The sequence below is a fragment of the Camelus ferus genome, chromosome 12 (genome assembly GCF_009834535.1).
Source record: "Camelus ferus isolate YT-003-E chromosome 12, BCGSAC_Cfer_1.0, whole genome shotgun sequence".
NCBI classification, from domain to species: domain Eukaryota; kingdom Metazoa; phylum Chordata; class Mammalia; order Artiodactyla; family Camelidae; genus Camelus; species Camelus ferus.
Genome location: NC_045707.1, coordinates 37,135,772 through 37,157,763, shown reverse-complemented (window position 1 = coordinate 37,157,763; position 21,992 = coordinate 37,135,772). Strand labels below are relative to the sequence as shown.

Sequence of the window (21,992 nt, the reverse complement as noted above, 5' to 3'; positions counted from 1 at the left end):
AACCCTCTTCATAAACCTCCAACTATAGTGTATATATGTTTGTGTCGGGTGGTGGGGTAGAGGTGGGATGGATGTACTTCCTACTCCATCCAGGACCCTCCCAGTGGGCCCCTACAGGCACTCAGGCTCAGCCCCCCTCCCCCTGGGTGCCCTCCTCGAGAACTTGCAGGCAGCCTTCTAAGCATCAGGCCAGGGGCCCAGGAGCTTGGACAGGCTGCATTCCTGGGGGAAGAGGAGAGGAGAGGAGGACTGCACAGAGCTGTCTCCGCCCTTCCAGCACAGACCCCACGCTGCCCACCCTGGAGCTCTCTCCAGCCTGCTGAAGATGGCCAGAATAGTGCCAACAAAGTCCCTGGCAAAGGCAGCAGGGCCAGACCTAGGGGCCTCCCTGGCCTCTGCTAAGGATGAAGCCATCTATGCTTTGGAGATATTCCACTCCTGGGGGGACCAAAGGTTCCAGCATGGACAAGGGGCCACAATGGGCACCGGGTAAGAGGTACCATGGAGTGAAGTGACCAGGCATGGAGGGGATACAGCCCCTAGGCATAACTTAACACCACACTCCTGCAGGGCAGCTCAATCTCCTGGGAGTCTCCAGAGAGGACTTAAGGACTTCCAGAGAGAAATCAGGCCTAACAGAATGGAAATCAGGCAGCTGTTGTAGGTGAGAGTGCTGGGGAGAAACAGGGACTTCCTCTGGAGCTGTAGATTCGGATAGTTCCTCCAACCCACTCCATCCCCATCCCCCAGCATGGTTTCGGGAAGCTCTCCCAATGAATATTTAATAGCTCAGCGCTGGGCCTGATTGAATTTTAATGCTGGCGACCCGAGCCCGGAGCCGAGTCCAGGCAATTAGTCAGGAGCCATTAACGCTGACGGAGCTGATTCATGGGCGGGACCGGGCCGGTGCGGGGGAGCCCAAGCAGCCGGGAGGCTCCAGATTGGACGGACAAAGTCTCGGCGACAGCCAATCCCTACATATGTCTTGGCTTGCTTTGCATCTAATTTGCATAGCACTCCTGCGTGGGCAAACCTGGCCGTGGGGAAACCCAAGGGTAGGGGCGTCTGGCGTCTGGCTGAGAGCTTGACCGAGGCTTGGCCCTCTTCCTGGGTCCCAATTGGCATTTATGCATAGCTATGAGAATCTCTCTAAGTGTTGCATGTGGGATTCCATCAGATACTCCCGCTGTTTAAAGGGCCTGCCTCCAAATCTTGGTAGGGCCCAGTGCTGGGGGGAAATTCCAAGAGAGGAGGAGGGGAGCAGTGACTAGGGCCAACCTGGGAACTCTGGGCAAAGCTGCTGGGTTTCACAGGACCTAGCAGAGGACCCTGGGTTACTACAGACAGGAGGCTTATGGAGCCTTTACTGTGCGCCGAGCACTGCGATCCCACGCGTTCCATGGCTCTCCCAGCTCCCTGATCCGCCTCCCTTCCTCGCTCCCACTCACTCCTTTGTCTCTCAGAGGGGCACTGATGGGGGTGGGGGTGGGGGTGGTGGATTTTCAGGGTGCTGGATTATGTCTCAGAGGGCTGGGAATGAATCCAAGGGGCTCTAGGAGGAGATAGCCCATCTCCCCTCCCTATCCCACATCCCCCTGACCTATGTGAATGAACCGGGACTCAGCCTGGAGTGCTCTATTGAACTATGCCCGACCCCTTAAATCGTAGGTCAAGGATTTAGCTGTCCTGTCTGCTGCCACTCTGGCAGGTGGCCTCCTCCTCACCAGCCCCCACCCCTGTCCAAGCTTTCAACCACTAAGGATGTGGTGGAGAGCGGGCATCCTTCCTTTACTGGGCAAGCATCCCCAGGAGTCCGGGTCTTATCTGAGCTGGAGAGGTCTTTACTGAGGGAGGGGCAATGGAAAGGAGTGGATAGAGCTGTGGACTGAGAAGCCAGCCCCTTCAGGGAGGCTTGTGGAGTGGTTGGCAGGGAAGGGGGAGGCATGAGTCAAGGAAGGATTCCTGGAAGAGGGAGAGCAGAGTAGAGGCTGGAAGGAAGGGAGGGACAGGTCAAAGATAAAGAAAAGGAGAGGAAATCGTCTGCAGGGAAACACTCTGTTTGAATCAGGAGAAGGTGAAGTGTAAGCTCAAAGATCAGACTTGCATGTTCTAGACTTTCCTGTGAATGAAGTCGTATTATATATACTCTTTTGTGTCTGACTCTTTTGCTTCAGATGATGTTTTTGAGATTCATCCATTTCATTGTGTGTATTGGCAGTTCATTTTTATCACTGAGTAGGATTCCGTTCTATGAATATTGCACCACGTTGCATTCTCTTTTTCTGCCATCTTTGTCATGTTGGTTTTCATCCTTGTACCCTAACTTCTCTTAAAACTGCAAGATGGCTCTGCAGTTCCAGGTATCACATGCAGACAACATTCAGAGACCAAGAAAATACTGTTTCTCCTTTGGCCTCTGAGAAGCCTTTTCAGAAGTCTCCCAAAGAACATTGCCGCATGTGTCATAGGCCAGAATCATTATATGTCCATTCTTAAACCAGATATTGGCAGAGGGAATGGAATAGGTGTCTCAGACTAACCCAGATTCACCCCTAGGCCTGGGGAAGGGCTCAGCTCAGCCTTCCCTGAAGAACATGCAGGTCTGGTCCCTGAACAAAATCAAGGTCTTGTTAAGCAAGAAAGGGGGGCAAGGGTTGTTGGTCAATAATCAGTGGTGAGTAAATCCTGATGCCCCTACACCAGTCCTAGTAATCCTGTCCCCCTGACCAGGGATTGGTTTAAGCATGAGGACTGTGGAAGACACTTATTGTAGCCTCCTAATGTTCATTCTCCTGTTTTCTTCCTTAATAATAGTCACATTTTATTTAGGGTGACACAGTGCCTTGCTGAAAAATGTTTCTAGCTTTTCTTGCAGCTAGATGTGGCTGTGTGACCAAGTTCTGACCAATAAGATGTAAATAGAAATGCTCTTGGAACATCTGAGAAGGTTGCTTAAGGTTGCTGACTCTGCTGAGGAACAACCTTTGGCCCTTCTGTTTTTGCTCCTTCTGGTCTACAATGTGGATCTGATGGCTGGAATTCCAGCAGCTATTTTGGAACACGAGGTGCATTTGAGAATGAAATCACATGAGATAGGTGGTGCCTGAGTCTCCAATGACACTGAAACTATGGAGACAGCACACCAGCACCACCTAGGTTCAGACTTCTTTTATATGAGAAAGGATAAACTTCAATCTTATTTAAATTGCTCTGAGTTTTGCCAACATATGCAAGGGACGAACACAGGCAGGAACAATTTCCACTCAAGGAGACAAGAGGGAAAATCTGGATATCTCTGGGAAAGGTTTCTTTGCTCTTAAAAGGAGACACCTGAGAGGAAGAGTTGTGCCCACAGGGGATGATTGGAACTTAATTCAGGCATTTTATGACTTGAGGGGAACCATGCAGGGACCCAGCAGATATGCTGAGGGTGTTAGATGTGAAGATGGAAGGGACCGGGGTCCCTTAAAGAAGGTGTGAGTCTCTGAATACATCAACTCTGGAGCCACCGTTTCTCAGAGTTATGTAAAATACTGTATATTTGATCAATTCTCAAATGCACATTGAGTCACTTATAACATTTCTGAAATCAATATACATCTTCCCATCAACAGCATGTTAACCGGCTGTCAGCCAGACAGCAGTTGTGCTTAGCTGTCCTTCCTGCCCATGTACAAATTTTGGTGACTTTCCTGGTGTCAGGACAGGACAACTATAACACTATGATGTTTCATTCCACAAACCATGTAAGGACTCTGCGTTCTGACTGATACCTAGATATTGTTATCGACTAGCTGACAAGATCATCTGCCAGCATTAACACTTCCAGAATGGATGTCAGAGGTTTATGGAGGATCCCCAGGGTAACAATAGCCCCAATAGTCCTCACTTTCTGCTAGGCACAACTTTGTGTAGTCCCATCCCACAGCATTCTGGGTTGGTCTTTGTGACTAGTAGCATAGGGCAGAAATCATGATACTAGGCCACCAAGACTGTGGCTTCTGCCTTGAATGATTGACTGTGCTCTCTCTTGGATCAGTGCTGTCAGGGAAGCCAGCTGCCATGTCATGAAGACAGTTAGGTGGCCTATGGAGAGGCCCACATCATGCAGAAATGAGGTAGCCAGCCAACAGCCAGCTAAGACCTGAGGTCTGCCAACAGCCATGTGCCTGAGCTGGGATTACTGCTGCCCACAACTTGAATGCTAGCTCATAAGAGACCCTGAGCCAGAACCACTTGGCTAAACCACTCCTGGATTCCTGACCCATAGAAACTATAATGTAATAAGTGTTTGTTGCCTTCAGCTGCTAAGATTTGGGGTAATTTTTTAAACAGGAAAAGATAATTTAGTAGAGCTGTCTTTCAAGCTATTATCACCAATCCTTGAATCGGCCCTGATGATGTGTCCATGTGGAAAAACACAGACACTGACAGCTCAAAGTTGAAAAGTGATTCCAGGAATCAGACTCTGAATGTGATTAAGTTTAAAGAAAATCTTAACCAATTCATTTCACCCTTGTTTTCCTTGTTATACATGTGCAAGAGTAATTTATGTTACAAAATATATTTCCGTGTAAGTCCAAAAGAACTTTTAAAATAAATATAAAATAAAAATTCTCAGTGATAAGAAATCATTGTGTCAGTTTAATTGGTAGAGCTTTTTCTTTCTAATGGTAAAGTCATAGTGCTTCTTAACATCAGTGGCATCTAAATTGGATGAAATATGATCAAGCATTTTCCTTATTGTACAAGCCACTGTGGGGAGAGTTTTCTGGTACTTGCAGAAGAGGGTTTGTAACTCGGGAGTATAAAAGAGGGTAGAGGAGGAGGCAAATGAGGAACAGAACAGGGATATGAGGAAGAGTGGGAGGAAGCTGGACAGGGGTCTGTGGTAAACGGTTCAAAAATATTTACAGGAAACCCATATTGCTCGCGGGTTAAGTGTTAGTACTGATTCTTCAGTGGGTTATTAAGAGCCTGGAATCTGTGTCACCCATGGTGCCTAACATTGGAAACACTTGCATTTTCCAAACAAAAGTGAAGCTGTGTGACCTGACACAACAATTTTCTTGTATTTTAAATTTTATTTGCCCCCACCCCCGCCAAAGCCTTTACAGTTTTACAGCTTTATGGCTGATACAAGGGCAAGTGGAAACACGCAAGAGGGAGGCTGCCTTGAGACATTAGTTGCCCCTCATTCCCAGAGATGTGGCCAATTGTTGGCAAAATGTCCAGGGCCAAAAGGTCCAGGGGCTAAAATCTGGACTAGGCATGAGAGGGGCCTGGGGTTGGAAATTCAGTTAGCTTTAAAGTTCGGGGCAGGGGGTGGTGGTGGGGAGGGTATAGCTCAAGTGTGGTAGAGTGCATGCTTAGCATGTATGTGAGGTCCTGGGCTCAATCCCCAGTATCTCCTCTAAAAAAATAAACCTAGTTACCTTCCCCCTAAAATAAAAAAAGTAATACAATAATAAATAAGTAAAATATTAAAAAAAAAAAGGAAGTTCATAAAGTTCAGTGTGAATCACAATTGGTAGATTTGAACGAATCAGCCTTTTTTTCATGAGCATCTTCTCATCCTTCCTCAGGAAATCCCCATGAGGTCTCGGTGTGTATCTTCAGCCCACTTTACAGATGCGGAAGCTGAGTGTCTCTGGGAATGTCAAATTCACAGGGTAAAGAGCAGACCAAGATTTGAACTCAGGTAATCTGGTCCCAGAACCTATGCGCGATTTAGTCACTGCCTTAAGGCATTTTAAATCTTTGGGGAATTTAGTAACCACTGAATCCAAGCCTCTAATTTTACAGTTGAGGAAGCAGGGGCTTACAGAGAGCAGGGCTTTTTGCCCAAGATCCTCAGCGAAGGGGTGGCTGGGGCGGGACTCAGGCAGGGGCGTGTGGATTAGAGTTGGTAAAGGAGTGGGGGGGGGGCGGGTGTGGGCACGCAGAAGCACTGCCCCTCCCCACCCCGCCCCCAGTGCAAGGCGCCCCTTCTTTCCATTTTGGGCCCGGGTTCAACTTGGTAGGGGGTGGGTGGGGGTGGACTTGGGAAGCCACCCGGCCTCCTTCATTCTCGGGATTCCCTGAGGCAGCTCATTGTCCCGGGAGGTATGTTCAGCCGGCAGTCCCGAGGGGCGGGGCCTCTTTCCGTGTCCCAGACAAGCCTGCTTTGTGCTCGCCACCCAGTGCCCCTCCTGGCCTTCACCAGGCAGGCCTTTGAGCATTTTTCAGGGTTTCCCGGCCAGGTCGCTAGAGGCTGAAGCCACTGGGAAATGCGTGGGCCTTGGGAGATGCGCTGGGTCCTGAAACGCCAGTCTGGGAGGGCTGCCTGGAGGAGATGTGAGGGCACAGCCCAGAGGCCTGGGCTAGTGGCTCTTAAAAGCTAAAAATATGCGTTCCCAGCCTCTCATTACTAGGATTTTTATCCTAATTAGACATATGCACAAAGGTGGCTGTTACAAGACTGTTCATGAAGCTTTTATTTCTTGAAAAAAAAATCGACAACAAAGGAGACTTGTTAAATTAATTCTTATATGTCCATATTGTGGAATACTAAGCCGTCATAAAAATTATGTGGTACAGATAAACAAGAAGGATTTACTGCATAGCACAGGGAACTATATTCAATATCTTGTACTAAACTGTAATGGAAAAGAATAGAAAAAAGAATATAGATAGATACATATACACATATAACCAAATCACATTGCTGTACACCTGAAACTAACACAATACTATAAATCAACTATACTTCAATAAAAAAAATTATGTGGTATAAATATATTTATAGACAGGAAAAGATATTCAAAATACTTGTCTATTGAGAAAAGCAGATTATAAAATAGTGTGGCAATCTCTCTCTATCATCAATAGCTAGAAAAATATGTCTTACTCAAGTCTTACCAGTGGTTATCTCTGGATGTAGGATTAAGGGTGTTTGATTTGTAAAAAAAAAAATTGTTTTGTGCTTATCTATATTTTCTAATTTTAAAAGGCACTTTGAAAAGGTGTTTTACTTGTGTAACAAAGTATTATGTGTGTGTGGATCCAACTGCCTGCTGCTCTGGGCTGAGTGTTGCCCACAGGAGAAGGTTCTCCAACTCTCAGAGGGTAGGCAGGGACAGCTGTTCAGGCATCAGAAAAAACGAACCAGGAGCGTCAAACAGGCAACGTGCCTGAGCCCAATAATAATGAGTCCAGCAAGTCACTTAGCACTTCACAGAGCGCTTCCACACACACACTGTCTTATTTGAATCCCACTATAACCCTCTCAGGACACATCATCTCTCTTTTACAGGTGAGGAGCCAGGCTCCAGCAGCTAAGTGCCCCCAACTCTTTGGGGCAGCAGCAGGAAAGTGGGGGAGATAGGAATGGACCAGGAGTCTCCTATCTTCAACCGCTGTGCCCCACTGCCTCCCCACTCGTGTCCATCGCAGCGTCTTGCATTTGATCGTCCACCTGTCCCTCTCCTCCTCTGACTGTGAGTTTCTCTAGGAAGCACTGGGGTCTTATTCAAGTCACTGTTCCCAGAGATTTGGGCACTCAGGCATCAGTACACACCATTGAATGAATGAACATTCAAATCTGGAGCCCTGGAAGCAGGTCTTGGTGTTCCACAAACCTTTTCTTTGTAGCCTGTATTTTTTTTTATACTTGCTGTATTTTCTGTGTTTATTTCCCCTTTGTTCTTTAATATTAGCAAAGCCTTTTGGGAAATGGCTGACAGCAAGAGTTGTTGTGGGAACAGCTCTCTGTCTGGATCTGAACCAAAGCTTTAAAAAGGCTTCCCACTCCCCACTACACACCAGTAACTGGAGGCAGCCACCCTGGAGACCAAGGGCACACAGGAGAGGCTCTTGGTCAACTCTCCTCCCTGCCTGGGGGGAGGGTTTCTTTCTATCCAGGACCAATGCTTGGAAAGGATGAGGCTCCACACACTGAGACACCCCTCCCAGACCCCAGACCCAGAGAGGTGGAGGTTATAGGGGCTGGGCCAATCAGGGAAGGCATCCTGAAGGAGAGACCTGGGAGGCTGGCTTAGGAAGGGGAGGAGGCCAGGGCAGAAAATCAGGGAACATGCCTGGGCATTTGGGCGCTGGATGATTTAAGTACCACCAGATGTGCTGGGAATCTCCTGTCAGGCCCTGCCCCAGTGAGGGCAGTGTGGGGGTGGGGAGATCTCTGAGCCACTTGGATTTCCAGTTCCCCATTCTGCCTTGGGTTTGTAAGCTTTAGGGAAGGAAGAAGCACAGTGTGGTTCTAGAAGTGCTGGTATGTGGAGTGAGCTAGGCAGGCCTGGGTGGACTCTTCTGCCTTCAGACAGGATACAGGAAGGGAAGGGTTCTTCTAGGTAGCAGGGTATTGGGCTCAACCCATGGAACCTAGAAAAACAGATTAAGAGAGCTCTGGGGTAAAGGCTACCAGCTCTGCTGGGAGTAGGGGATAGCTCAGGAAGACTTTAGAGAAGAGGACATATCTGAGTTGGGTTTTGAAGGATGAACAGGAGTTCCCCAGGCAGAATAGGGGGAATGATATTCCAGGGAGAGACTCTGTGGTATTAAATGGTGTGCATGCTTAGTGAGAGGTTCTGTGGGGCTGTATTATAAAGGTGCATAGTGGGGTGATAGCTCAGTTTGGGGTCCTGGCCCAAAGGTTGTGCTGCAGGATGGGAGTGGGGTGGGTGTGCTTCTGCTTACAGACCAAATTGCAGAGCCAGAGGAGGTGTGAGGATTTTGGAAGTGGGTACCAGGGTCTTCAAGTGTTGAGCCCCTGAGGGAAAGGAGGGGACTGATAGCCAGCTCAGCTCCCCCTCCCAAGTCTTGTGTGGTCTGGCAAAGAGCTGTGTCTGCCCAAAGGAAGGGATGCTTTTTCTCATTCTCATGGGGGCTCTTAAGAGCCCCTGGCTGGCTGTAGGGTGGGAACTGGACCCAGACACAGCTTGTAGCTCACTGAGAAGGCAAAGCTGGTATAAGTCCATAAACAGTAAGAGAGTGAGTATGTGAGCTGGGTTGGGGAGGCACTAGGAACTGGGCCTCTTGAAGGCCAAACAGCCAGAAAGAGAAGGGCTAGGGCTTCCACTTGTAGGAGGAGCAGCCTGAGCCCAGGTCGAGTGGGGGTGTAGCAGCCAGCTGGGTGTGGTGTCCTCTGGGCACGCACCCCAGTCCCCCAGCCTGGACACATTTCCTTCCTTTCTTGCTTCTTAATGACTCCTGAGTGGCCTGTCCAGAGGCCCACAAAGAGAGGTCTCCCCGCCCTTTCCTCTTCCTCTCTTCCATTTCTTTCTCCCTTCCTCCCCCCACCCCCATCCTTCCCTGGGGTCCTTTTCTTTCCTTCCTCCTCACCCCACCTGCTCTTCCTCCCTCCCTCTCCTGCTTCCCCATCTTCCCTAACTCTCCTCTCTCTCTTCAAAACCCCTAATGCTGATTCTTCCTGGGCCAGCTGTGCTGTCCTTCCTTCCTTCCTTCCTTTTCTTTTCTTTCTTTCCTTTCTTTCTTTAACTAAGTTATAGTCAGTTTACAATGTTGTGTCAATGGGCTGTTTTTCTTGATGTTTGCAGAAAGGCCTTGTAGCAGGTCACTGGACCAGGAAGATCACACTCACACACCCATCTGCACAATACCCATGTCACACACCCATGTGCACACACGCACGGGCACTCAGCAACACACCCAAGCACACTACCTGCCTCCACCTTGCATATGTTACAAGCAAAAGGGCTGGGAAAGAATGGCGGGCCCTCGGCAGAAACGCGCATTACCACCATCATTACCACTATTATTATCCAATCCATTGCCAGGCACTTGACCTCCCTGGGATGACCACAAGACCAGCCAGAAGCCTGTCCTCAGCAGGGGGCTCTCAGGGCACAGATCCCTTGATTGGGGACAGTCAGGAAAGGGGTCAGCTGGTAGTTCTCAGAGAACAGACCCCCAGGCCCCCGCCCAGGAGAGCAGAGTGAGAGACATGATGAAGGCCCATTTGCCAGGATTATTTGTCAGCCCAGGAGGCTGGATGATGTATTAACAGGACTTTAATGAGCTCGGGGAGGGGGAGCCACACTTCACTGTCGACCACTGGTGAGCAGAGGGGTGAAGAGACCAACCTCACCCCACCTGCTAACTAAACCCCTTAATGCAACCCAGGCCAGTTCGCCCATCAGAAACAATTCAGTGCTTCCAAGATGCAGTACCTTCCTTCGTGGAGTCCAGCATAGGCCTCTCAGCCTGCTGCCCCATCCTACTATCTTACTGGCAAAGCTTTCCTGAGGCCTAAGCTTGTCCTTCCTACCAGCACTGGAGGGTCCTGAGGGGTGAAGGAGAACTGGATCCCCACTCCCGGGGAGCATCTTATCAACTCCTTCCTCCACCTCCATGCCGGTATTCCACCCCAACCTGAAGCCTGGTGGAGCATGGCACCCAGTGACACCTGGCCACAATGTCTCCAGGGCAAGGTTGGGCCTCCTGGCACCAGTCCTGCTGGTTGGGGTCACTCAGCTCATGTGGACTTTGGCCTCTCCCTTAGCTCCTGCCTCTGACCCTTGAGGACCCTGACAGGAAGGGTGGAAAGAGTAGAGTGGATTCTAGACCCAGCTTTGCTGTGTGACCCCAAGTATGTCTCTTCTCTCTGGGCTTCAGATACCCCATCAGTACGGATATACTCAACAAATTCCTTCCCCCTGTTATTCCAGGACTGTCCCTTCAGCTAGGGGTTCAGCTCTCCTAGGAGGGCAGCTGTGGCTCCCTTTATCCTGCCTTTCTGATTTTGAAGCCAGGTATTGCCCTACCATTCTGACCCATGCCATAGTGTGGTCCCAGGGGTGTGGAGTGGAAAGGAAGAGGGGATTCTGGGGTTGGAGAAGATCCTGACCTTGGTGAGTTCCAGAACCTGCTTGGGTGCCAGTCTTGCTTCTGTATGAGGGTTGGGGAAAATCTAGAAGCCTCCCCCTTTCCCATCCCTGAGTGGCACCTACAGGGGTGCCCGGGGAGATCAGAACCCAGAGCTTCCAGAGGGGGCCAGTGAGACCCTGGAGACTCCAGAGGAACCATCCGTAGGAGAAGGGAAACGGAGAGTTTAGAGTTCTGCAAAACACAGAGGACAGAGCACTACCCTGCAGCTGGGGGTAAGGGCGCAAGGGCCACCTTGTCTTACTGGTACTCAGGGAGGCTGAGCAGCACCCAAAAGGGAAAGAAAACAACAATAACAAAAAACCACTGCATTAGAGAGGACCATCAAGCACTGCCCTTGCATGGGAACATAGATGGCCTTGGGACCTCTGGGTGCTTAACATTTCTGGGAAATTTATCTGGACCTTCCAACCTAAGCTCAGCCCGCTCTCCTACAACCTCCTGGGGCAAAGTGGGTTCTGCCATGGGGTGCTCGCCCTGCAGCCTTTCTTTCCCCCCTGGATCACCACTGAAACCTTGCGTGTGTCTGATAGAATTCTGTCTACCCTTGGACCGGGAGCTCCACGAGGGCAGAGATGGGCCTTTGGGATTCTCTCGGGTGTGTCCAACCTCTAGCCCAAATCTTGGCTCTGAGAAGACACTCAATACGTATCTGCTGAATGAATGCACCAACCAATGAACGCCTTGGGTCACCTCTAAGCACACCACAGGTCTAGGATTCATCCTGCTTGGACCAGTATGAATGCTGCCTTCTTGGGAAAGCCCTGCAGTGAAGCCAAAGGTCTAGACGTCACATCCCACTCTCCGCTGCCCAAGTCCAGGGCTCTCCGTCCTCCTCTGAACCCACCCCCGCTCGGAGTGGCATTGGCGCAGAGCAGTGGACTTGCTGGACTGTGTGTGTCCCACCCACTGCATCCCGGGCTGGCGCGGCCAACAGTTCACCAGGAGCGGGGGATGAGAGTGAGTCCACCAGGCTTTGGCCGAGGGGCAGAGGCAGACCAGGGAGAAGAGGTCGAAGGCAGCTAGCGGACGGGGCGGGCCAGCTGTCTTCCCCTTTGCCCTTCGACCCAGGAAGCCGCTCACACCCGGCAGACACGCTCGGCGGCCCTGCAGCTCAATCCTGGTCTCCCCCTTCGGGGACCGCTCCCCACCCTCCCCGGCCTCTACCCCCACCTCAACTTCCCGCTCCGACGGCCCGAGAGAGGCGGGGGCAGGCCTGAGAGTGGCGCAAGGACACTCCACACCAAGGGTCATTTGCTCTTTTTCTCCCTCTGTGGCTAATTGATTTTAGAGCTAGGGGAGGAGTGGGGCGGGGCCAGGCGGGCGGTTAGAGAGGAGGGGCCGGACGGGCCCAGGGGGGGTGGGGTGGGGGCGGGGGTGAGGAGGGGAGGGCGGGGGTGGGGGTGGGGGTCCTGCCTGAGGCGGGAGCCGGGGCGGCCCTTTGTCCGGCCACCCCCACTGCCCAGTTCCGCTCCCGCCCGCTGCGGCCTCAGCAGTAGCGGCTCCAGGACGGTGAGCGCCGCTGACCCTGGCCCCAGCCTGTCGCCCCCGGCCCGCGCCCTGGCTCCAGGGCCGGACGCCCCGCCAGGCCGCGAACACTCACCTAGGACCCAGTCGGGATGCCGAGGTACGGGGCCGTGGGCCTGGCGGGGGCAGGCACGCGAGCGCGCGGGCGGGCCGGGGTCAGGGGGTGGTGACCGGTCGGGGTGTCCGGAGCTTTGTCCACGGGCGCGGGGCAGTGCGAGGGCCGGAGAAGGCGGGAGCTGCGGGTCACAGGGTTCAACGAGGTGGGGGTCGAAGGGCAGGGCCAGCGAGAGACCCGGGCGAGTGCGTGGGAGCCGAGGGTCACTTCCCGGGGATAAGGGGCGGGCGGGGAAGGGGCTTTCCTCTCCGCCGCCGACGGGCACCCTCTTCGCCGCCCCCTTTCGTGCCGAGGCTGCAGCAATAGCGAGCGGCAGGCTCTGGGGGGAGCCTGCGGGATTGGGGGTGGGGAGCCAGTATTTACGGGTTCGGGTCCCAGAAGGGGCCCGGAGATTCCCCAGCATCGTGACGGGGCAGTGACAGGAGGCTGAGGCCACTTCGTGGCCTGCGTCCCTCACGCCAACCCCCTGCCTTTCTTTTCTGACCCGGAAGAGCATAGCCCCCATCTCAGAGGGGTGTTGCAGGAAGCTGCACTTACCTTCACCCGTGGGCTACAGGCTGCAAGGGAGACCCTCTAGCTCCTGGCTCCCTCCCTCTAGCCCTTTAAACTTCCCCACTCCAAGAGCCCGCTCTTGGTCTACACCGATTTCCTTGCTAAGGAACCCGCTCTGTAGAGTGTCCTCAGCAAGGGTTGGGCACACAGTAGGTGCTCAGCAAATGTAAGCCCCCTTCTTGGCCCCTCCAGTCCCCGTGGCCTCCTGGGCGGAGGAGGCCTGGGAAGGTGTATGCACGGGGGCGAGTGTGAGCGGCCTGGAGCCTGCGCCCAGCAGCAGCCCGGAGCCTGGAGCGCAGGGGTGGGTGGACGGGTGGGTGGGCTGTTAAAGGGACGGTCACTAAATCAGGATTAGGCCGTGGGGCTGTCAGGCTGTCTCCATGGATACCTAATTTGGAGACTAGAGGACGGAAGAATGTTTGTGTTACCGTTCGCCTGGGTTGCCGCGGCTGAGCGTACTCAAGCCCTCTCCGCCAGGCAGCGAATGGGGACCCAGTTCGAGCCCCACTCTGGGCTTCAGCAGGGCGGTTCTCGGGACCCAGAGCCTGCCTTCTGGAGTCGCCGGAATGGGCCAGGTGGTGCTGTGACTAAAGAACCCTGACCCTGCCCAGGGAGCCCCAGACCTTCCCAGAGCCCAACCTAAACCCCTGGGCATCCTCTAGAAACGGCCGGGCTGAGTTTCCTCATAGGCCCCATCCCGGAGCTCCTAGCCGGGAGCAAATACCATTCTCCGCTGTGTCGTAGCCCCAGAGGACCGCCAGGCTGGGCGGTTCGGTCCAACCGCGCGGGTACCAGGCGGCCGCTGGGGCGGCGGGGCAAGGGGCGAAGCGGGACTTCCTGGGGTGGGCGAGAAAGGGGCGGGGTCTGCCGGCCGGCCTTGCTCCACCTGGTGACAGGCCGTGTAAATCCCTTTCCCATATTTAACGCCATTTCATTTATTTCCCTTTGATTCCATTGGTGTCTGCGGCAGCCACCCCTGTAAGGAGCGACCCTAGTGCCCTCCCTGTAATATCTTCTCGAGAAAAGCCCTCTTGGGCCAAAGGGAATTAGCTCTGTGGGGCAGGGGAGTTGCTCCTGGGGACCCCCCCCCCCCATCTCCCTGGGAGACGAAGAGGAGGGTTGAGAGACACATGAGTTTGGCCTCTGAGGCCCTGAGGGATTTTCTGGTTGTAGGGTAAGGGTGGACTGGGCTGAGGATCCCATGAGTGGACAATCAATCCAGTGCGCCGGCTGGAGGGGGTAAGGGGAGAGGGACAGACCCGAAAGTGTTGTTCTCAGAGCCCTTTCGTGCCTTCCTCCTGGTCATCCATGGCCACAGCTTCTTATGGAGCAAGAATCCCCTCCCACCCCCTGGCCTGAACTGCGGCTTTATTGCTGAGACCTCAGACTCTCCACGCAATTTCACGTCTCTCTGCCTTTGCTCTTGCTGTTCCCTCAGCCAAATGCCTTCCCCATTGTCCCTGTCTCTCCACAACGTCTTCATTCTTCAAGGCCCAACTCGGATGCCACACTTCCTCCGTGTAGCCTCCCCAGGGCCCCAGCCCTTGTCACTTGCTCCTCCCGACATGTTCTCCTAGCTCTGCACCTGTGCCTCCCCCAGCCTCTGTGGCTGAGTCCGCTCTAGACTTTGCCTCCTGGAGGACAGGGGTGGAACATATACTTCCGTGCACCCTGTCCCCCAATGGGCCTGGCACGGGGCTTGGCACCTCGTGGGTGCTCCATAAACGTTTGTTGGCTGAATAGAAGGGGTTTTGTAAGGACAGCCTGCAAAGCATGGCATCTGAACACTTTCAGGCAAACAGCTCTGCTCCTGGATGGGTGGAGACCCCTGGGTGGGGCTCTTCGTCCTCCTCATTGCTGACCCCTCCCCCACCCCCCAAGTCTGGGGAGGACTTTGCCTCTTCCTTTCCCCACACACCAGCATTCTTCTCCTGCCATTATCATCCTGTTAAACAGAGGCCAGTCAGGATCCATATGGATCACATTAACAATTGCTTATTATCTGGGCTAAGACTGCTCCCTCTCTCCACTCCCAGCTCCTACTGCTGCAGTTGCTGGACCCTTAGGAGCCCAGACTCCCTGCCCCCACCTCCCCCACCACTGGTCAGCCAGGGAGGGCAGGGGACAGGCTGGTCTCCCTTACCCTCCCTGTGCCTTCTAGCAGAAATTTGCTTCTTCTTGACGTGGCTGGCAGTTAATGACTCCTCTGCCTGATTTAATGAAAACCAGATTCGGGGAGGGAGCTTGGCTCAGTGAGGTTCCAGGGCTGCGGTGGGGAGAGGTGGACGTGAGGCTGGGTACACCTGTGGTCCACAACACCAAAAGCCTCTGTCTTCCAGTGGACAGAGGCTGTGGGCTGGGGGTGAGCCCCACTAGGCCGACCATGGGCTATACTTGTGTATTCTGTCATCTCAGCCCTGGGCTGGCCCTGTTCCCTTTCAAGAGCTGACAGGCTAGTGGGAAGATCAAGGTAGTAGGGACCCTGCAAGGCTTTGTGGGTCCTGATGCATTGGGCCCAAGCCTTGTGCTGCAAAGAAGTAGGAAATCCCAGAGTTTCCTAGAGTGGCTGCTGAGTTGGCCTTGAAGGATGAGGAGTGGAATTTATGTTTAAATTCATGTAACCTAAGAGTACTAGGGATGGAAGGGGTCTTCAAGATTACCCAGTCCCAGGTCTGTAACTTTTTTTGATTTACAGACCCCTCAGAAGGACCTACAAAAGCTGTCCCCAGAAAAATACACTTCCATGATCAACACAAGACTTTGCATTCTGCTTTATAGGATTCTTGGACCCCCCGAAGCCTTTATGGACCCTACAGCAAGAAACCCTCCCTGCAGTCCAAACCACTCTGAAGTGCTGAGAGCAGAGTGGGACCTGCAGCCCAGCACTCCTGACCTCCACTCAGTGCTATCTCCACAGCCCGTGGACTGGACAAGCCAGGGATCAGGGGTACTGGATGAGGTTCTGGGCCAGCCTTTGAGCAGGAAATGTTCATACTGCCTCAGTCAGTGTATAGGTTAGTCATCTCATCTCTGAGTGTGTAACCTGGAGAAAGGATGTCCAGAGGTTATTTTGTTTTAGGATCCACTCGTCCCCAGGAACAAGGATGAGTGGCAAAAGAGTCTAGCTCTTTTCTGAGCATTTTCATAAGCATCTTGATGAATCACAGCTAACACGTAGCACTTACTAATTACTCTATATCTCATCTGTGAAATGGGACTAAGCATGGGGCCCTCCTCATAAACATTATTGTGAGGATTAAATGAGGCAGGAGCTGGGAGCCCTGGTCTTAGCCTTGAGGGACTATGGGCCTGTGAGGGCCTGGTCAGAAGTGCAGGTGACAGTGCTCAGGGCTATACGGATCTTCCTTAACTTACGATGGGGTTATGCCCTGATCAACCCATTTTAAGTTGAAAATACATTTAATACACCTAACCTGTTGAATATCATAGCTTAGCCTAGCCTACCTTACACATACTCAGAATACTTATGGCTAAGTGTTTTTTAAAAATAAAGTGTTCAATATCTCATGTAAATTATTGAAAACTGTACTGAAAGTGAAAAGCAGAATGGCTGTCTGGGTGCAGAATAGCTATGAGTGTATAAGTGGTTTCCCCTGAGCCTGCCCTCACCTGGTGCTGCCCTCTCTTGGGCCTGCCCTCCCCTAGGACTGCCCTCTCCTGAGCCTGACTTCTCCTGGACCTGATGTCATGTGGGCCAGTGCTCTCCTGGGCCAGCCCTATCCTTGGCCTGCGCTCACATGGGACTGCACAATCCTGTGAATACCGTCTCCTGGGCCAGCCCTGTCCTGGGCCTCCCCTCACCTGGTCCTATGCTCTCCAGGGCCAGCCCTAACCTGGGCCTCCCCTCACCTGGAACTGTCCTCTCCAGGGCCAGCCCTAACCTGGGCCTGGCCTCTCCTGTGCCTGACCTTCCCTGGGCTTCTCCTCATCTGGTCCTGCCCTTTCCTTGGCCTGCCCTCACTTGGGCCTGCCCTCTCCTGAGCCTGCCCTCTCCAGGGCCAGCCCTATCCTGGACCTCCCCTCACCAGGAACTGTCCTCTCCAGGGCTAGCCCTAACCTGGGAACAAATATCAAGCCTGGATGGACGTAATGAACTTGTTTTTGAGACTCCTAAGTGGGATGATGTCTTCTGCTGATTGTCTGGTTTATTAAAGAAGCCTGAACCCACCTGAGAACCATTATTTTTAGTGCAGAGAGTCACAGAACACACACTTGATCTCCCACTGCTGGAAGGTTAGGGGCTGCTGAGAAGTCAAAGCAGCAGGCTTTGTACATAGGGAGCGAATACAATCCTGATCGTCTCTCCCAGATCCATCTGTGGGTCAATAATTACTTCAATATAACTGCCAAATATAACCTTCATCTGCTACCCCAATGCCAACACACATTTTAGACGACTCCCTTAAATTAAATATTACAGGATTTCATCTGCTCTCCTCAGCCCCCAAAGCCTCATAAACAACACACCCAGCTGAGTGTCCCACTGAAAAGTACCACCTCTGTAGCGGGAAGGGTGGGGGTGGTATCAGGGAGCAGAAGGCTGTGGGGGTTGGAAGGTAAGGGGTGTGTGAGGGTGGGGGAGTGTGTGGAGGGAAGGGATGGGAAGAGGGATTGTGTGGGAAGAAAAATAGATCCTGACCAAGGGCCGGAGCCGATCCACTGGTGGGGTCTGTAAATAATCTTGGGGGTTGGAGGCAGGTTGGAGGATGTCACCTGAAAGGCATCTACTAAGTGGTGAACTGAATGGGCCCCCTGGGGCGGGGTTGGAGAGGCGAGTTGGAAAGCAAATACACCTAGATGCAGATTAACCGTTCTGGAACTGGGTTTCCTAGGGTTAGAGAGGTTCCAAAGCCAAGCTCCAAAAGGGTTTAGGGGCCTGTTCGTCTCACTTTCTCCACAGAGCTTCCGCGGGGCATGTGTATTCGAGGTGGCGGGTTTGGCCTCACTTAACTCAAGGCCCTGCGCGAGGGGAAACGTGACTCGCTTTCCCAGAACATTAGGGAGGAAGGAGAGGGAGGGAAAGAGGCACCCCAAGTGCAAGATCTGAAGGAAAGGTTTGAGACTCCCTTCCCTTTTCATGTGAGGTGCGCAAGGATTCTCAACATCAGGATACCTAGGAGCGGCAAAGACCCCATCGCCCGAGCCCCACAATCTTGTTGGGAGAAAAGGCGCCCCCCAGGAGCATCTGGAGGGAGAGAATGAAGACCCCCGCCCCTTAACATGCTGAGAGACAGAAACGTGATCTCCAAATCTTGGAGAAGGAAGCCCGCACTCTCCTCTATGGAACATGGGGGTGCTGGGAGCGCGACCCCTGAGAGCTCCCCGAATCCAGTTCCGCCTGGAACAGGACTCGCATCCCCAGGCGCCAGGCGTGAGCTCGGTCCCAGCTGGACAGCCGCGCCTCCGGGGTCGGGAGAAGCCGACTAGGGGCCACCGCGACTCCCCCGCGCCCCGCGCCCGGCCATATTGTGCGCGTGGGGAGGGGGCGCACTATAGCCAGGCGCCGCGGCGCGAGGCCTCGCCCTCGCCCGGTCCTCTCCATCCTGGCCCCCGCCCCCGGGACTCACCCTGGATCCCTCGGGGCCCGGACCCGCCGCTGCCCGCGAGCAGGAGGACAACAAGGGGGAAGAAGGAGGAGGCTCCGGCCGACTCCGCCATAGTAACCGCCGCCGCCGCCGCCGCCGCCGCCGCCGCCGCCGCCGCCGCCCAGCAGCGCCCAGCGCGCGCGCGCGCTCCCCCGGCGCCTCCCCTCCTCCCGCCGCCCCGCTCCCGCCTCCCTCTACTCCGCCCGGCGCCGGCACGTGCGCTCCCGGCGGAGCCGGCGCCGCGGCCGCCGCGCGCGCCCCCGAAGGGCGGGGCCGGGTGCGCGCGGGTGCCCGCTTTAAAGAGGCGTGTCCCTGTTAAAGGGGTGGGAGGGGTTCGCGCCTCGGCCAATCTCACGGGTGGGTGCCGAGGGCGGCGCGGAGGTGCCCGGACCGGACGCGCGGACTCAGCCGTGTCCTGCACCCCCTGCAGCGCAGCGTGATCTTATCGGCACCGACCCTCACCCCCCGCATCGAATGTTCTACGAGTCCCGTGCGTGTTCCCGTTCCCTTCATCCCTACTGCTTTAGCCTCAGGCCCCCCGTCACGTCCCATCGGGATCGTCGCAGCCGCCTCCTAACTGGTCTCCCAGCCCCGTGTGGCCCCGTGATCCGCGTAGACGCACAGCCACCTGTGCGATCGAATCATGGGATGACCCTTTTCGGAACATACCAGGGCTTTTTAACGCCAGTACTCAGTCTTGGTGAGGGTGCGGTGTGAGGCACTCCCATTCTGCTGATAGGTAGAACCCTCTTGGTAAACAATTTGGCATTATGTATCAAATGTCTTAAGATATTCATACCCACTGACCCGGTATTATTCCCTATCTGTCAAGAAATGCTAGAAATGAGGACAAATATTTATGAGAAATGATAACTGTTGCATGTTTATTATTGTAAAAAGCTGGAAACTTAAGGAGGCAATAACAGAAGACAAATTATGGCCCATCCATATGATGGAGAATTATTTAGTAATTAAAAATTATATTAGTAAAAATAACGACGTGAGAAAATGTTCATGAGATAATGTTAAATGAAAAAGCAAAATACAGAACTGCTTACAGTATGACTCTAATTTTGTTGATACTATGTCTCTGTATAGGAAAAAGACTGGAAAAAAAATAACCCAATATTATCAGTAATTATCACCAGAATAACTTTTTACTTTTTCTTTAAACATTTCAGTATTTTCTAAATATTTTACAAATAAGTAAGTTGTACTTACAAGTTTAGGGGGAAAATGCTTATAAAAGGTCAACTGAATCACCCATATCTTTTTGAAAAAAGTTCACTTTCAAAAGCTTGAAAAAGCACTTGAGATCATGAAAAGATCAAGGTTTGGAACCCAGAATTCTGGATCTGAAGTCTCCTTTTCTTACTGTTTGGCATGAAAACTTGGGCAAGTTTGTTAACCTCTGTAAGCACAGTTTCATCATCTGAGATCTAGGGATAGAGAGGATGACCAAAGGTGGGAGTGGGAAGAGCTTTTCAAATGGAATCCTCACCTTAGAAATTATCACCAACTTGAAGAACGTCCCTCCTCATATCCAGCAAAAAAGCTGGACTGCAGACACACTCTCCGAACACAACTTACACACAAACACACATGGGCAAAGTCTTGCAGAGGCACCATCTACACATTTGTTAGTAGCTGGATAATGAGACACTTTATTTTTATACTACTCTGCCTTATTCTCCCAAAATGGGCATCCTCACTCCATTCCATCTAACTGGTCTCCCAGACTCTGCTCCATCCACCCTTATGAGTGCCTGGCCACAGTGGACACAGTGCTGATTACTGCGTTGGTTTCCTGGGGCTGCCTTAACAAAGTACCATGAACTGGGTGGCTTCAAAGGAGAGAAATTTATTCTCTCACCATTCTGAAGGCTAGAAATCTGAAACTGAGGTGTTAGCAGCCCCATCCTCTCTCTGATGGGTCTAGGGAAGAATCCATCCTTGTCTCTTCTGGTTTCTGCTGGTTCCCAGAATTCTTGATGTTCCTTGGCTTGTGGAAGCATAACTTCAATCTCTGCCTCTGTCTTCAGGTGGCCATCTTCCCTCTGTATCCAAATTTCTCTCTTCTTATAAAACATCAATCATTGGCTTAGGGCCCACCCTAATCCAGTATGAGTTCAAGTCATTTTAGCTTGATATCAACTGCAAAGATCCTAATTCCAAATAAGATCACATTCACAGATTCCAAGTGGGTATAACTACTTGGGGGAGAGCATTATTCAACACAGTACATTCATCAACCCCTCCCATTGGAAGGAAAAACTGACCATCACTGAGGCTGAGGGGGAGTGTCTGTCCTTCCCTATACCTTGCTAAGTGCTGCTGCTGTGGCCACAAGACCAGGAGTCCCGGAGGAGACCTGTGGTTGCTTTACTCCTAGATTGCAAGGGTGGTCATGAACCTGAAGGTGCAGCCCAGGGAACCAGAACACTGGGTCCACCGACCAAATGCCAGCTCCATTAGCTCACTTGATAGCATTTGACTTTGGGCAACATATTTTGCCTCCCTAAACCTCAATTCCTTCATTTGTAAAATGGAGCTGATAATAGTTCTATCTCAGAGATGTGGGGATGGATGAAGATATTGTCTAGAAAGAACTTGGCACAGTCCCTGACACATAGGAAGTGATATAAAAAGAATAGCTCTTATGATGATGATGATGATGATTTTGACCTTTGCTACAATCCTATGAAGTGGTTAAGGCATGTCAGGGTGTGTGCAATTTACAGGTGAAGCAATTGAGACTTAAGGAAGGTAAGCTACTCGTCCAAGCTCGCATCTAATTAAGTGCTGAAGCCACAGCCTACCGGTCCTGTGCTTCGTCAACATCACAGCATCTCATGCTTTTCTAGGGACTGGTCTTCAACAGTCACCTGAAGGTGGGAAATTAGACTTGATGGGGTGGGGCATGGGTGAGTTATAGTCCTCACACCCTATTCTGGAGAGTTTAAGGCATCTCCTCAAGTCAGAGCTTTACCAGATGATGCATGTACCTTCCCTTTTAGGCCCTGAGCTTCACAGAGACAGACCACACAATCTCCCTACACTCCCTGTGGCAGCCTGGCTCTCCTACCATCCCTGAAGTCCTCAGCAAAGTGTCCATTTCTATAAGCCTCCTAAATCTTAGGACAGGACCCGCATCACAATCTATGAATTACTCGTCCGTCCTGCTTGGTCCCCTTGTCATGAAATTTCCCAGAGCTACCAGGATTCACTTCTCCAGAAAAAAGTCTTACTCCTCAGGCTCCACTGACTAGACCACCCAGTATTACAGCTGC

The 21,992-nt window shown here is 52.4% G+C and overlaps 2 protein-coding genes across 5 annotated transcripts in view; one reads left to right on the top strand and one right to left on the bottom strand.

Moving 5' to 3' along the window:
* Positions 1 to 5,064: 5,064 nt before the first annotated feature.
* On the bottom strand, positions 5,065 to 13,765 carry LOC116667677 (atherin-like). Of its 3 annotated transcripts, XM_032493398.1 has the most exons (3): positions 13,029 to 13,033; positions 12,506 to 12,979; positions 5,065 to 5,650 (listed from the first exon to the last, which is right to left on the bottom strand). In XM_032493398.1, exons 2-3 carry the CDS (start codon positions 12,945 to 12,947, stop codon positions 5,616 to 5,618), a joined length of 477 nt encoding a protein of 158 aa, XP_032349289.1. In that variant the 5' UTR covers positions 12,948 to 12,979; positions 13,029 to 13,033; the 3' UTR covers positions 5,065 to 5,615. The 3 variants fall into 3 exon arrangements, 2 of the variants coding, with proteins under 2 accessions (XP_032349289.1, XP_032349288.1); XR_004324644.1 differs by having other exon boundaries at positions 5,065 to 8,379; positions 12,506 to 13,765; XM_032493397.1 differs by having other exon boundaries at positions 12,506 to 13,765.
* Positions 11,836 to 21,992, top strand: part of BTBD11 (BTB domain containing 11) — a 445,015-nt gene continuing 434,858 nt past the window's right edge. Inside the window, exon 1 of one of the 2 annotated variants that reach the window (XM_032493388.1) lies at positions 11,836 to 12,529. The gene's annotated coding sequence lies outside the window, so the exon portion shown is untranslated. The remainder of the gene's footprint in view (positions 12,530 to 21,992) is intronic. The other variant, XM_032493389.1, reaches the window with a different exon arrangement.

What these genes read in the sequence shown, in the direction of transcription:
- LOC116667677 (XM_032493397.1), bottom strand. Translation starts at nt 13,049, where the DNA reads ATGGGGGCTATGCTCTTCCGGGTCAGAAAAGAAAGGCAGGGGGTTGGC. An exon ending in GCATCCCGACTGGGTCCTAG is followed by an intron (nt 5,651 to 12,505) that starts GTGAGTGTTCGC and finishes TGACATTCCCAG; the next exon opens with AGACACTCAGCTTCCGCATC.